The following is a 14,736-nucleotide window of genomic DNA, read 5'->3' as shown; positions in this document are numbered from 1 at the left end:
CAAGCAAATTACCCAAAACCGATAAGAATCCAAGCCCAAACCGTTAGTGGGAGGGTGGTAAAGAATATTTCATATTGTACTAAAAAAGTGACAAAAGGCTCTAATGAGCTCCACATGAATTATTGCCTTCTGTTGTCGTCATTTGCTAACATTAACAAATTCATGAGAGGAGCTTTTTAATTTCAGCTGGTGACCTTAGCTTATCAGGTACACCATATGATTTTCTTAGCCGTATTATTGAAATAACTAGCATTGAAGACTTCCTCTATTAACATGCATTTAACACAGTTAACATGGTAAACTGAGGCATAAATCCGCTTTGATTGCGAGCGGTTCCAGCAGCCAATGCTGAATCATTCTTATGTGTATTGATGATTTAGACAATTGTGTTCAAGCTCAATCGCAAGCTTAACTCTTTGGGCTTAGTTCACATAGCACCTAACATGATCCGCTAACCTTCGCAGCTCGAATCGGTCCCTTTTTTTTCGGAGCATCAGGCATGTTATTATAGCACATTTTGGGCCGGGTATAAATTTCCGTTGGAAAGCAAAATAGAAACTATATAATTAGTGATGGCTCTAGGTACGCCCTAAGGCGTTACGTTTTCTAAGGCCACAGCCGAACATAACAAAAAAACAACTACAACAACAATAACAGCACAAAAAGCTTCAATTTACCCCCAAAAGCAAGAGTCAGCACAAACGAAACTGAAAACTCTCACACGCTTCGACCTGAAGATGACAGACGACAATGATATATGGGATTCTTGAAATTGAAACCGAGCCGAAGAAGAAACCAATATATGTTGAGTGCGAGCCGAACATCCAGCTGATGGCCGTTAAGCAAACATGCAATTGACTTTCGCGCCGTATGACACTTGAAGAGCGCATGGTAATGTTGGTGGAGCAGGCCCAAGGAATCGGGAACGACCAACGAGCAGCAAGCAACGACCAACGACCCGTCGGAGCACAAAAGTGGCTAGAACCACTTTCTACAATGAACACAGCAATTCGTCTTTTGTGGGGCCAAAGTAAAAGTCAATTTCTTGACCGGCTGTCAGGCATTGTTGGAGCCGAGACGAAGAAGACGTTTTAATTTGTGCCTCATTTTATTTTTTTGGTCTTTTTTTTTTTTTTTTTGCTTAATTACGGCATGAAAATCGTAAACGGTTTTATGTTTTAAGGGCAACGGAACAACAAAATGTTTACGCTCTCTGGCAGCAACTGGGCAAATTTGTTTTTGTCGCTTCTGTGTCTGGGTCTTTGTTTGTTTTGGTTTGGTTATGAAAAGGAAATGGGAAATTATTACGAAAATTATGTTGGGAAATTGGGCCACACTGGGCAAAAAAATGAGAGAAAAACAAACGACTTAAGACACAAACTTGTAGAGATACATCAGCAAAGGCGACGGCAGCTGCGCCCGCATCCAATTCAAGCAACAAATTAATTATAACATGCAGCCCCGCTTGTCTTCTGGCCAAGCACATTAATTATGCCAAAGACAAACAAAGCTGTCGACGGCGGACGAGGGAGTCCGCCAAGCACAGTGGAACTAGGTTAAACACGAAAGCATTTCCAAGCGATGCGAACTGTGTCTAAGAATGAACATTGCTGCACAATAAAAATGCAAATCTTGGGAAAATATGCTATTTAAGTTATTTATAAAAATCATTTTAGTTTTGAATGGGTTGTGAAAAGCTTAAAAAATAAGGAACTGGACGTGGCTATACCTAAATAAAAATAATAATCTGGCCCCTATTTTCCGATAAAAGATTCGGCAAATTCTTAAGATGTCTATTTTTGCCAAGAATTTAAATTTAAATGACCTCATAAATATGTAACGATTAAAGCGTTGGTCAATTTCTAAAATGTCTTTTGACTTCAAAATAGATAGTATTATGTATAATACAAATTTGCTATTGTTATCTATTTAATTAAGAAGTATTTATATGTATTTATATGTATATATATGTATATATATCTCTTATAGTTGAGTTTAAAGTGTCAAAATATGAAAAGCAAGCGATCAGAAAAAGCAAATTAAATCTTTAAATAACCCGATATATATAAATAAGGGTAAGGATTATATAGGAATATGCTTCCTTATTGCACCGACATACATATATTCTAATTTGTGGGTTCCACTGTTTGGGCTAGAAAGATTTGTATTTGCATTGCTAATGATTTGCATAAAACAGCGATGCGATAAAGTAATCAACCCAAATGCGGTGCAAAGATTCGCACGGTTTGGTGACGCACCATCCGCTTGAGGCGTCGCCAGCGACGCAGCCAGCGGAGACGCCAGCGGCGCAGTGGCAGCGCCAGATTCAGGCGTCGACAGAAGAGCTCCAGCAGGAGCATTAGAGCTGAACGCAAATGAAGTTGTATACTCATAATTAATATTTAAAGGTTTGATCCACTGACCTGCTGTGAAGAAGCCCACGGCGAGGGCGATGAAGGCGCCTTGAAGCATGCGCAAGTTTAATGCGCTGATCATCTCGTTGTCCTGTGCGTGCTGAGGCTGGGTCTTGGCCTCGGTGCTCTTGGTATTGGCATTGGCATTGGCATTCTCAACAGCAGCTAGCTCCATCGATTGCTGCGACTGATCCTTGGTCATTTTGCGCGATTGCGCCTCGTATTCGGCGGTTGTCATCTTTTCCAATATGCCGCCTTCAAACAGATGCATCAAACTAAAAGAAAGTATGCTCCATTAGTATCATGACTATACCCATACTAGGTGCTACCTACACATCATTGAGGCTGTCCAGGAAGGGGCAGCCGATCTGAACGGCCACCGCGGAATAGCGTGTGTATAGCTTCTGGCTCAGCTGAAAGTTCTTGGCCCCGTACTGCTGTATATTAAAGTAGAGCGTCTCTCGTCCGGCCAACACCGCCTTGTTCTCCCTGCCGTCGGCTATCAGCTTGATGCCCGATTCAACGGAATCGATGAGAAAGGCCAGGTGATCATCCGGCTGCTGTTGACGCATTTGCGCATACAATTGACGGAACAGTTCCGTGCCATTCTCTAGCATCTCCAGCGAACTGCTCTCCTTTTCCACATACAAGCGATAGCCATCCCGCAGCATGGCAGCCTGAAGGCGCTGCAGTGTATTGATGGGCGCCTCGTGAGCCGGACGCGCGAACTGCGAGGTCAGCTGGGCAGAGTAGACATCAGCCAGGACATAGGTGGCAGCTACCCAATAGACAATGGTCAAGAACTTGGTGCGATAGTCGTGATACAACTCATGGCAAGCTGCAAAGCAGTGATAAATGATTTCCAAGGACTTCCATAAAACAAAGTATCACCCACATTGCTTGAGGAACAGGCGCAGAGTAAACCAAATGCAGCGCTGCAACAGTTGTGGCGGCATCTGCGGCGATGGCTGCGGGCGGCGCGTGTGTGTTATCTTCAGCACACAGGGCGTTATCTCCTTGATGTAGGCCATATAAACGCAAAGCTCACCCAGGTGCTCCACGTCCACGGCGAGCTGACGCCTGCGCCACTTGAAGGGCATGGCAATAATGCCATAGAATATCGGACCGGAGAACACAATCGTCAGGATTAGATATGGCCAGATATCCAGCTTAAAGGGACGCATTATGGCCAAGGCCTCGTTGAGGCGACGTGGCGCATGTGTGGCAAAGGCGCCCGAATCGGCGAGAGTGAAAAATGAGAACTCAATTGCCTTGCGACGCTCCCAGCTGAGGCCCACATCCCCCATAAAGAAGTCCGCCAACTGTAAGCCAAGACAAACGGAAATGAGTCAAAGTACCCAAAATTGCTATAGTCGCGAGTGCCCGACTACAAAATACCCTGTACTCTGTACCTGATTGTAATAATAATAATAATATTAATAAATAATAATATTATAATAATAATAATATTTAGTCGAGTGTGCCCGACTAGAAAATACTCTGTACTCTGTTCATAACACAACATTATAGTAATAATAATATTATTATAATAATAATTATTATTATTATAATAATAATATATAGTCGAGTGTGCCCGACTAGAAAATACCCTCAACTCTGTTCATAACATAACATGATAATAATAATAATAATAATAATTAATTTATAATAATAATAATAATATATCGTCGAGCGTGCCCGACTTGAAAATACCCTGTACTCTGTACATAACATAACATGATAGCAATAACAAAAATAGTTATTATTATAATAATAATATACATATAGTCGAGTGTGCCCGACTAGAAAATACCCTGCACTCTGTACATAACATAACATTATAGTAATAATAATAATTATTATTATAATAATAATAATATATATTCGAGCTTGCCCGACTAGAAAATACCCTGTACTCTGTACATAACATAACATGATAATAATAATAATTCTAATTATTATTATTGGTATTAATTATTATTATTATTAATAAATTATATTATTATTATTTCAGGAATATCTTGCTACTTACGCCGCTTTGGAGCATGCCAATGCCGCCTGTGAAGCTATCGTTGGACTCCCCATTGTCATCCGGTGCTCGCAAAGATCCTTGTGTCCTGCCTGGTGCTTCAATGTACATAAATTGAAAGTTCATATGCTGCGCCAACAGCATCAACAATCGATGATCACGTCCACCGGTCACATTCACCTCATTGTACTCGAGATTCTCGTAGTCATCCAAAGGATCCTCGCTGCTGTTGCCAACATTGTTGCTATCATTGTTGTAGCTGACCCAGAACCAGGGCGGGGACTGAAAATAAGAAAATGCTATCGGTCATAATATTGTCTTGCTGAGATAGGAAAGCATTTCGTCTAGAAACCCCGAACACTTTTTGAAGAACTGTGAAAAAATACTGTGATGTCGCCAAATTCTCGTTTTGGAAGTTATAAAGGCGACAGACGACAAGCTTAAAATGTATATTTTGAATCGATTTCAGTCAAGATTTCAAGGTATTTAAGCAATATTTTGACTCATTTTAGTTGCTCACATGAAAAACGGGTACACGAAAAACGCGACCCTCTAAATTGGCATAGACTGTGGCGGCGCTGGGCAGGAGGGGGGTCTTCTGGAGCCCCAGGTTGTCGCCATCGTACCAGTTGACCAAACGCAGGTGGCTGGTGCCCGTGGGCATCGCCTGATTGTAATAGATGCGAAATGCCTTGCGACGCGGCCTTGTGATGACCACCGCTCGCATTGGCTCCTCGAAGCTCACACGCGTCGCATTAGGCGGCTGTCTGGCGCCCCAATAGAAGATGAAGAGGCTGAGCCGATGGGCGAGTCGCCGTTCCTGTATGCGCGCCGATAGCTCATCTGGTTCGTGGAATATCAAATTGACGCATTCGATGGCGCCCAACAGATTGGCTTCGATGTAATCAAAGAACAGCTCCGTGTCATAAAAGATGACTGACTTGTAGTAGAGCCTATGCAATCGCTGAATAAACCCATCCACTTGGATGGTGTCATCATTCACGCAATCCGCATCAAACAGTCGCGAGCCGGGCATAACCAATATGGCCAGCTGGCGTGGCTGCAGGCCATTGATGATCTGCGAGAGGGCTGTATTTTGAGTTGAATTGAATTAAATTGAATTAAATTAATTGGACTGGAAAGTGACGCCGCCTCATTACCTATTGCCACATCGGATTCGTTGCACGGAATGTAGCTGAGCTTGGCCCAGGTCGGGCCCAGCGGGCAGACCATTAGAAACAGGCGAAACAACAGGCTGCACTGCATGGCGATACCTGGTTTGGCAAGTCCTGGGCCACGCCCTTTTATAGTGCACTTTATGATAGCTTTTTGATGCGCAATTATAGCATCAGGGCTTAAATACCACATGTCAATCGACAGACAGACAGACAGACAGACGGACAGACAGTTGAAATGTGGCCGGGCTAACTATCGATTTTCATAATCATCAGCATTGGGGCCTTTAACTGGGCCCACAGAGCGCACAGCTACTAAGTTATTTCTTTTTATTTTTAATTGTCAGAAGTTTGTCATTGCCGTTTTCGCTGACAATTTCTGTTCCCTCCAACACTCTCTCTCTCGCTCTCGCTCTCTCTCTAACTGTCTGTGGATAGATAGATGGTTTGTTGGAAAGATCCATGATCGTTGCCAGTTGTTGTTGTCGTCAATCTTCTAATGCTATTGACATTAATTCCGTGTTGTGCGCATTTTTCTTTTTACCCCGTTTGCCGCTCTCAGCTCACATGTCAACGCTCCACTTTAATGCGCCATTCAATGATTTATCGCAATCGGAGCCGCGGCAGCAGCAGCAGCAACAGTAGCAACAGCGGAGATTACAAATGTGGATGGATACTCAACTAGTTTGTGGGCTGCTGTGGACTGCAGCATGATTCTATTGCAAACTAAGGACACAGGTGAGAAACATATCTACACACACATTTCTTTGTAGATGACTTGCCTAGCTGACTCGGTCAGTTAGGCAAAAGAATAGCAAGGATCTGTTTGCGGATGTAGTCAAATTTCAGACAAGTGCTACATTTTTGTCCGATTGTTCCTATATTTCTTATCTCACCCAAATGGCAATCAATGAAAGTCGCTTTAAGCCGTTTTGTTTAACCAAATTGGTTTATGACGCCAATTTTGGCCATAAGCTCCCACAGCGCCAGCGTAGCTTTAAGAAGCGAAAGAGAAAACATAAAAAAAAAACTAGAAAGATGACCCGATTATGATATGAGCGCGTAAATATAATGGATATAAATATATGTATGTATAGATATATTATTTATGCCCAGATTGTAATGGGAGTAACAAAACGAGTAGAATATCTGAGGGCTGAAACGGAAACTGAGGCCTTGCATGACCTTTGATCAGAGCTCACACACACACACAGCTAGATATAGGCATTATAGAAATCTGCAATGGTCGAGTCTCTGGCTATTTATAAAGCCGGCTAACAACAACGAAAAAAGGACGTAAAACAAATAAACCCCGCGCTCTGCGTTCGACAACTTGTTAAACTTCAAACTGTCTGCAAACGCGACATTGTCTGATAAACGACAACAGCAACAACCAGAGGAAGAAGAAGAAGAAGAGCAACGTCCATGCTGAGTGGGCAACTGTCTGGCGATTGCATCTGCTCCGACTCCAACTCTGAGTCTGACTCTGAGTCTGACTCTGGCCAAGAGCTGATCTGAGGCCAGGATGCAGCAGCAGCAGCACGCCAACACTTTTTGTTTCAACGCGCACGATAGTGAAATGTGGCCCGGTTCAGTCGATGGGACCGGCCCTTCGATCGATGCCCCTGCCGTTGCAGCTGCCCCTTGCCCCATGCCCCATGCCGCATGCCCCTGCTCGATGCAACAGACAGCCTAAGTGGATTGCAGTATGTTATATGTAGCTCGGCTAGATGGCTGGGATGGCTGCCGGCACGTTTAAATGCACTTTGTTTGTTTTGCCAGAGAGCAACGTGAGCCGCGATCCGCGAGCCGTGAACCGCCCTCTCATCACCATAACGAGCTGTCAATTGCTGCAGCTCGCATGTAAATCACTTACCGAAGTCACTAAGTCAAGCGTCTCACATAACACTCGAGTCAGGACCAAAAATTACAAAAAAACAAACAAACTGATATTATAGGGAAACCAACGGAACCTTCAGAAAGATAAAGAAGAATCGAACCCTAAGTCAAAACAGATATCTTAAAAGCAAACGTGCGAGCCTGAACCGAATTATATATTTTCTAAAAATCAGTTAAGCTCAAAATGCAATTATTTGTTAAATAATACAATGATCCTTAATAACTTTGCATCTATTTAACCATTTTTGGCAATTGCATATTTGTCCCTTTCACATTTATTATATGCTTCTCCATATATTTCAGGCAATATTGTTACCTATTTTCTGTAAAAACAAGATTAATTTTTGTGGGTAACTAAAATCTTCATCTAATAACTTTTTTCAATGGAACCTATAAGAAATAGTGCTTTATTAATTAAGGATGTGTGAGATATATAACTAAAAACGTTGGCTAGCAAACTACTGTATGTAAAAAAAAAGTATTCATTCAAATATGTTTGGAGTTATTCCTATTTCAACTTTTGGGTACATTCATTTCAAATTTACTGGTGACAAGATTGTTTGGCAATCTGTTAACTTTATGGATTGGTGGCTTGTTAAATTAATAAAAGATGAAATCGTGTTTCGATAATTGAAAAGCGTAATAGAAGTACATAAGGGAAATCTAGAATAAACCAAATATGAAATCCCACAAGCAACAGTCATTATCATTGTCCTTGTCGTCATCGTCCAGTTCCTTGAGTTTTTTCTTTAACTTCTTGAGTTGCTTCTCATCGCTAAATATCGCTTTGAAGACGCGCTCCGTAAATTTATCATAGACACCCAGTTTTCGTAAAAGTTTGAGCACCCTTTTCTCAAAGGCCGTATACGATGTGGCACGTGTTCCATCCGCACGGATATCGCGTAGCAGATCCTGATCGGAGCTCGAGTCGGTCGAGCTGTCTGCCAAATTTATTGAATTTAGCTCCAGTTCGCGGCGCAGCATGTCGTAGGCGAGATACTCGTTGTAAGCCTTAATCTTCTCATCCAGCTGAGCGATGGGCAGAGCAGCCGCCATTTCCAGGCGCACATATTGCCGTAGGAATTCTCCATTTTCCGTTTGATTTCTCAAATGCTCGTATTGCTTCAGCATGCTGTTGATCCTGTCCGTAACTATGTTGTCCAGCTGCAACAGCTGCTGCATGGGCAGCAAGGACTCCCCACGGATGCACTGCATCAGCATCAGTAGCAATGCTAGCGCTTTGATTGCTGTTGACATGTCTGCGAACTTCTAGCTTTAACTAATGACAGACAATCTGCCTCGACTGCCTTTTAAAGCGTACCCAGCTCCCCGATAAGCTTGAGTTATGAACCGACATTTATGGAGTTTCCAAGGCGTCCAATTCCAACTAGTGACCCGCATTGGGTTTGCCGTTGCTGAACTAACATAGGAGGTCAACATTGCTTTGGTGTTCACTTTTTATGTTTGACAATCGCAAACAAACTAGCGTACATAATTTATGAAGTATTGCATTTTTAAGTTCTTTTAGAAGCTGTTCGTATTAAATATTAGAAGGGCCTATTTAAATTATACAAGTACATTTTCATTAAGCAGTTTTTAACCTCCAGCTAATCGCCCTTCTATGCGATTCACATTATGCGCACCATTCAAAAACCATCCTTTTCTTGTGAATAATATCAAATTTAATAAACAAAACTATCCATCGAATGTTCCCCATCTTAAAACGCGTTTTAGACCCAAAAGAAAGCTGAAGTAAAAAGCAGGACAAAGTCTTTCAAGATTAATGAGATTTTGAAAATCCATTCTATAGCTTGTATGTTCTATTCAGAGTATTTCTTAGGTCGATTCTCTTTAGGTTTTAAGTAATCATATATTTGAAAAACTTACTCAGCTAGTTTTAAGGGCTTTTTTTCTATAATGTCATCCTGATGATCTGGAAAAGAGAAGAAAAGTCTGCGATGTTTAATATTTTCAGTATATTTGGGCTTGAAAGTGATTATCAATAGATATTTTTATATTTTTAGTTAAATATTGATCATTTTAGATACAAGTGCACTGCATATCCTTTTTTCCTTTTTGTTAAAAATGGTTGTACAAATTTCTTGCAAGTATATGTTATATATAATAATTCATATTTTCGTGTAGTATAGACATTTCCAGAATATCTCCTAAAAAATGTTGTTAAAGGTGCATATATTATCGCGGTTTGATTTATCACATGTTTGAATATTATTTATTTACAATTTATATTCTAATATAATGATAACATAAGAAAAATGCAGTTTTGTTTTGTTTATTTTTATTATTATTATTTTTTTATAGTTGTTGGTATTTATATATGTATATATATATAAACATATATTTAAATATATTCAATAGATTTCCTTTTAGGCATTTGTAAATTATTTTCATTTGACTTCATTCGATTGAGGGCAAATATATTAGGCCAGATGCAACAGATTCCAGTACCTTCCTCTGATTCCCAGCTGTCTTGAGAATCCTTATGATGGCAATCTTCAGTATGCAACTTCAGTTTGTACGACTTTAAGGCATTTGGTTCATTGAGGGCACTCCGCAATTCCTTTTTTTGGTTGCGAAAGAAAGCTTTGCACTGCTTGCTAAGTTTTGCATCCAACAATAAGCTATCGATGACATCGATCCGGCTGGTCAGATCAGCTTCCAGTTTGAGTCTGAGGAAATTATAACTCAAAAAATTATGATAAGCTTGCGTTTTTAACTGCAAGGAACTTGAGTCCAGATCTGCTGCGTTCCGTAAAAGCGCTGTTTGCTGATCGAATTCCGAATTCCCAATAAAATGGCCAATTTTGGACGTCTCTAAAAAGTGCTGAATCTTGAGATTTAACATCTCGTTTTCCCTCTCAATAGTATCCTGTAAAACCTCTGGGTTATTTTCATTTTGGACCTTGGGAGTCCCTAAGTCTTACCTTTTTTGGGGTCGATGGTGTTGACGATATGATTGGTGATACTTTCGATGTTGTTGGTGTTGTTGTTGGTGTGGTTGATGGTGTTGTTGATAGTGTTGTTGTTGGTGTGATTGATGGTGTTGTTGATGGTGTTGTTGATGGTGTTGTTGATGGTGTTGTTGATGGTGTTGTTGATGGTGTTGTTGATGGTGTTGTTTTTGTCAATGCTGTTTCATGTGGTGTTCTCAATGCTGATTTCGATGCTCTTTTCGATGATCCTGTTAACGATGCTGTTTTCAATGATTCTGTTGACGATCCTTTTGACGATGCTGTTGTCGTTAATTCTGTTGACGATCCTTTTGACGATGCTGTTATCGTTAATTCTGTTGACGATCCTTTTGACGATGCTGCTGTCGTTGATTCTGTTGACGATCCTGTTGACGACTCTGTGTTCAAATATACTGTCAGTTCACTTGTCTTTTGTGATCGATTCATTTGAAAGTTTTGTTGACGAACATGATGACATACCTGATTGTAATTTTCTGGACAATGTATTTGTAGCTTCGCCTAATAGTTTTGTATTATTTTGCGCTAAGTTGATGCTACCCATGGTCACTTTAAAAGCCATATTAAACGTTTGTAGATATATTTCAAATTTTAGCTGCACCATTTTAATAAAACTTACATGCTGTGCAGAGCACCAGACATAAAATAACCATACAGGATCGTATGTTTTCCATGTTGAACTTGGCTTTTTGTATTGAAACTAGTTGGTTAACTCGATTGGACTTCCCACTTTTATATACCCAATCTGTGAATCGCAAAACTATTTTGCTTTAGATAAAACTTAATAGAAAGTGTCAGAACAACATTTTCAATGTTTTCATATTTAAGTTATGGATCATTTCCTCATTCTTCACAATTCCAAGCTTAACTAAAAAGTAAAAATTCCCAGAATTTCACGTTTGAAGAATTGAAGAATCGTTATCGTTCAAACTGTGTAAGATTCCATATCCATGTGTCCATATATGTAAGAACGGAAGAGATTAATTAACGATTTCCATAGTGTGTAATGCATATTGGCATATCCATATATATATAGAACGGAAACTATAAATTCATAATTTTTATAGAGTGTAATGCATCGATTTTATTATAAGCTGCAACAATTAATACACTCTTCAGCTGGGTTGACGAATTTAGACGATATTCATCTCTTTTCAATCTTTTTCTTCTGTGTCGTTTTCAAGTCAACAACGAAGTTGTCCAAAACTCTGATGACCTTTTAATTATTTATAACAATGTCAAGCTATTATATAAAAAAACATTTTGCTGTAATTTGCATTATATGGATACTTAAACGGATGGCAAGGATTTGGGACAACTTTAAAAAAATCTTAATTTGTATATTATTTTTATTTATTTCTTGTAAGTTATTTTTAATTTTTTATAAACGTATCGAATTTGGATTGATATTTGTTCGTTTTGGCAAGGTTTATTTTAATAAATTTAAATTTCAACGGTTTTAAGCATGGCATCCACAAAATGTGGAACCCAACAGAAACAGCTGCACTCAGGTGAGCAGACGCGAGCACAGGTGAGAGATAAGAGACTCTCTGGGGGAGAGCGCACGATCCACAAGAATGACGATTACAATGACGAAGACGACGACGACGACGACGACGACGGCGACGATGTGGTCGGTCGTTCGTCTTGCTGGTCTTGGTGTCTGGTCTGTGCTGGTCTTGCAGTTGGTTTCCCAAGTGGCCGAGGGTTCAGCTCAGTTCTTGAACGACTGCTGGCCGTGTTGGTAGCAAAACGCGGAACGCCACTTGAAACGTGTTAAACGCCGGAGACGTGTGTCGGAGGCGGCAGACGACGCGTTTGCTTTGGAAAGACGTTACTTTGTTCGGTTTATGGACATTTTTTGTGAAATGCAAAACAAAGTTCAAAGCCAAAAGCAAGTCACATTCACACACTCACACACGCAAACACACACAAAAGTCAACGAAGTGAAATTTAATTTTTGAATGCGATTTGAAAATTAATTGGCAAGAAAAAGGCATAAGTGATGGCAAATTAAGCGGGCTCTACTATAAAGAAATCGCTCCAAGAAACAAGTTTAAAGGTGCAACAACAACAACAAATGAAACGAAACTAATTATTTAATTGAAATCAATACAAAGTGCATACAAAATTGTGTATAAGCAAATAGAAAACAAACCTGTACAGAAAAAAATAAACCAAACAAGGCGTTTAATCGGGCGCAAAGTCTTCAAAGAGGTGCGTAAAATACAAATAAGTAATTTATATTTTGTAATTTTGCCAAATAGAAATAAAAACAGAGATATAAAAAAGAGAAACAGCTGAGAAAATAGGAACAAATAGGCAACTTATCAGCTGCTAAAACATAAACAAATGAATTGTTAAATTTGTCGAAAGAGTTTTAAATTATTGAACTTTTGGCTGTCTATTGTTGTTGTTGCCGCTGTTGTTGCTGTTGTTGTTGTGGTGTAATGCAAAGTTTGGAGCGTTCAAATAAATACGAAAATATACATGCTTATATACAGCAGCTACAAGCAACAACAAGAAAACTGTTAAAACCAGTTTTCAGCGGCGCATGCGCCAAACAGAACTACAACAACAAGAGCAACAACAACAGCAACAACAACAGAGAGAAGGAAATGTTGGTAGGGCCCCTGGCCGAGGCGAATCTTTGAGCAAACTGTGAAGAAGCCGGCCCGAAAGACGTACAACAACCAAAAAGGAGGCGCAACAGAAGCTGCAGCTGCAGAGACTCGATAAAGAACTTATCAAAAAATAAGCGCGCTAAGAAACAAATTTATCAAGTTCCTAAAGAGAACGAAAAAAAAGCAACACATAATAATAGAGAATCGTTTAGACTAGGAAACAGAACCGAAGGGCAAGGAACCAAGTAGCTACCAAGCACTGCAACACACTTGTGCAAACGAACGCATCAGTCAAAAAATGAAAAATAGAGTAAATAACACAAATTATATGTATTTCAAGGCCCCTTCGCTCCTAGTGCCCCCGCTAGGCATCCATCTACTATTTGCACAGCAGCCGCATTAACAGCACTGAAACACTTCAATTTCACAAATTTGTGTTCTTTTTATTTATTTTTTTGTTGATGTTATCTGAGCTGGCGCAGCTTAAGATACAAGCGTACGAGCAGCAGCGCCAGATAAGCGAGATAAGCTCAAAGAAAGGCCAAAAAGGTTTGATACGGCAACCCGAATATGAAATGCCCTAGTAAACGACTGATCCCATAGGAGACATATAATAAAGCAGTCCGGCTTGGCTAGGAGCATAGTTATCGCTGGGTATGGTTAATATATATCTTAAAAAACAAAAAGTTATCCATACACGAGCTTTTAAAGAGCATTATGAAAGTGGTATAATGATCCAATTTTGGAAATTTATATTGTGGATAGTTAAACGAAACGCGACCAGGTTTGAACTAAATCTTTGACGGATCATTCCTATTCCAGCTATATAATGTCGCGGTCTGATATTGTAACGATTTTTCTCGTAGTAATATTTGTCAATAATCTATATATAGTGGTTCGATCCGGACGATTCCAATAAAGAATAACAGAGCTATGCAATGTTTCGTTATGATAGCTTGGGAACTGAGACAATATGTAGTGTATATACTTTTTGGTTTACGTTACGCATTTCGTGACTAAATCCAGATGCCCTCAAGAAGGGTATAAAAAAGCAGAAGAGAACACAAAAATAAGCATCCAGCAACAGCTCAGATAGCCGGGCAACACCTGCCGCATGCGAAGGTAACACAGAAAAGGTACCCCCAAGGGAACAGCGCATCCCTGGCCAACTCTGGCTTGAGACTCTTTCCCCTGTCGGCGGCGGCGGCGGCGGCGGTCTTTTTCGGGATTTATTCATTCATGCATTTCGTGTCCGTTTCATTTGCTGTGCTCCTCTTTGTCTTGCATGCAAATTTTTGCGTTTCATTTTCTTTCGGCCGAGACATAAAAGTACATAAATATGTATGCATGTAGGTACATAGGTGTAGGTAGAATTACGTTGAGTGTGCATGAGAGACATACATAAACCAAAAAATACAGAAAAAAACATAAAAAACCGCACAAAACTCTTCGAACAATTCCTGAAAATGTCTGTTGTTTGCCGTGTTGCCCAGGGTCATGCCAAGTCACCAGCCAAGCCGAGCAACTTTCATTAAAGCCAAACCCACAATAGCACACCGGGGCATTATAATACATACAGACATATATATATATATATATATATAT

The 14,736-nt window shown here is 40.1% G+C and overlaps 3 protein-coding genes across 3 annotated transcripts in view; 1 reads left to right on the top strand and 2 right to left on the bottom strand.

The window, feature by feature from the left end:
* Window positions 1–2,213: 2,213 nt before the first annotated feature.
* Window positions 2,214–5,709, bottom strand: Ir40a (Ionotropic receptor 40a). The gene is made up of 7 exons (XM_064697497.1): window positions 5,604–5,709; window positions 4,964–5,532; window positions 4,447–4,725; window positions 3,310–3,736; window positions 2,748–3,252; window positions 2,424–2,689; window positions 2,214–2,365 (listed from the first exon to the last, which is right to left on the bottom strand). Exons 1-7 carry the CDS (start codon window positions 5,707–5,709, stop codon window positions 2,214–2,216), a joined length of 2,304 nt encoding a protein of 767 aa, XP_064553567.1.
* A 2,471-nt stretch (window positions 5,710–8,180) lies between these two features.
* On the bottom strand, window positions 8,181–8,796 carry LOC135438936 (uncharacterized). Its single transcript, XM_064697496.1, has one exon. It carries the CDS (start codon window positions 8,772–8,774, stop codon window positions 8,181–8,183), a length of 594 nt encoding a protein of 197 aa, XP_064553566.1. The 5' UTR covers window positions 8,775–8,796.
* A 3,877-nt stretch (window positions 8,797–12,673) lies between these two features.
* LOC135438934 (uncharacterized) overlaps window positions 12,674–14,736 on the top strand; it is a 29,595-nt gene continuing 27,532 nt past the window's right edge. Inside the window, exon 1 of the mRNA XM_064697495.1 lies at window positions 12,674–12,724. The gene's annotated coding sequence lies outside the window, so the exon portion shown is untranslated. The remainder of the gene's footprint in view (window positions 12,725–14,736) is intronic.

Source organism: Drosophila montana, unplaced genomic scaffold (genome assembly GCF_035044405.1).
Source record: "Drosophila montana isolate Dmon_TW-CO22-7 unplaced genomic scaffold, ASM3504440v1 contig_402_1, whole genome shotgun sequence".
Classification (NCBI taxonomy): domain Eukaryota; kingdom Metazoa; phylum Arthropoda; class Insecta; order Diptera; family Drosophilidae; genus Drosophila; species Drosophila montana.
This window is presented reverse-complemented; position numbering and strand designations above follow the sequence as displayed.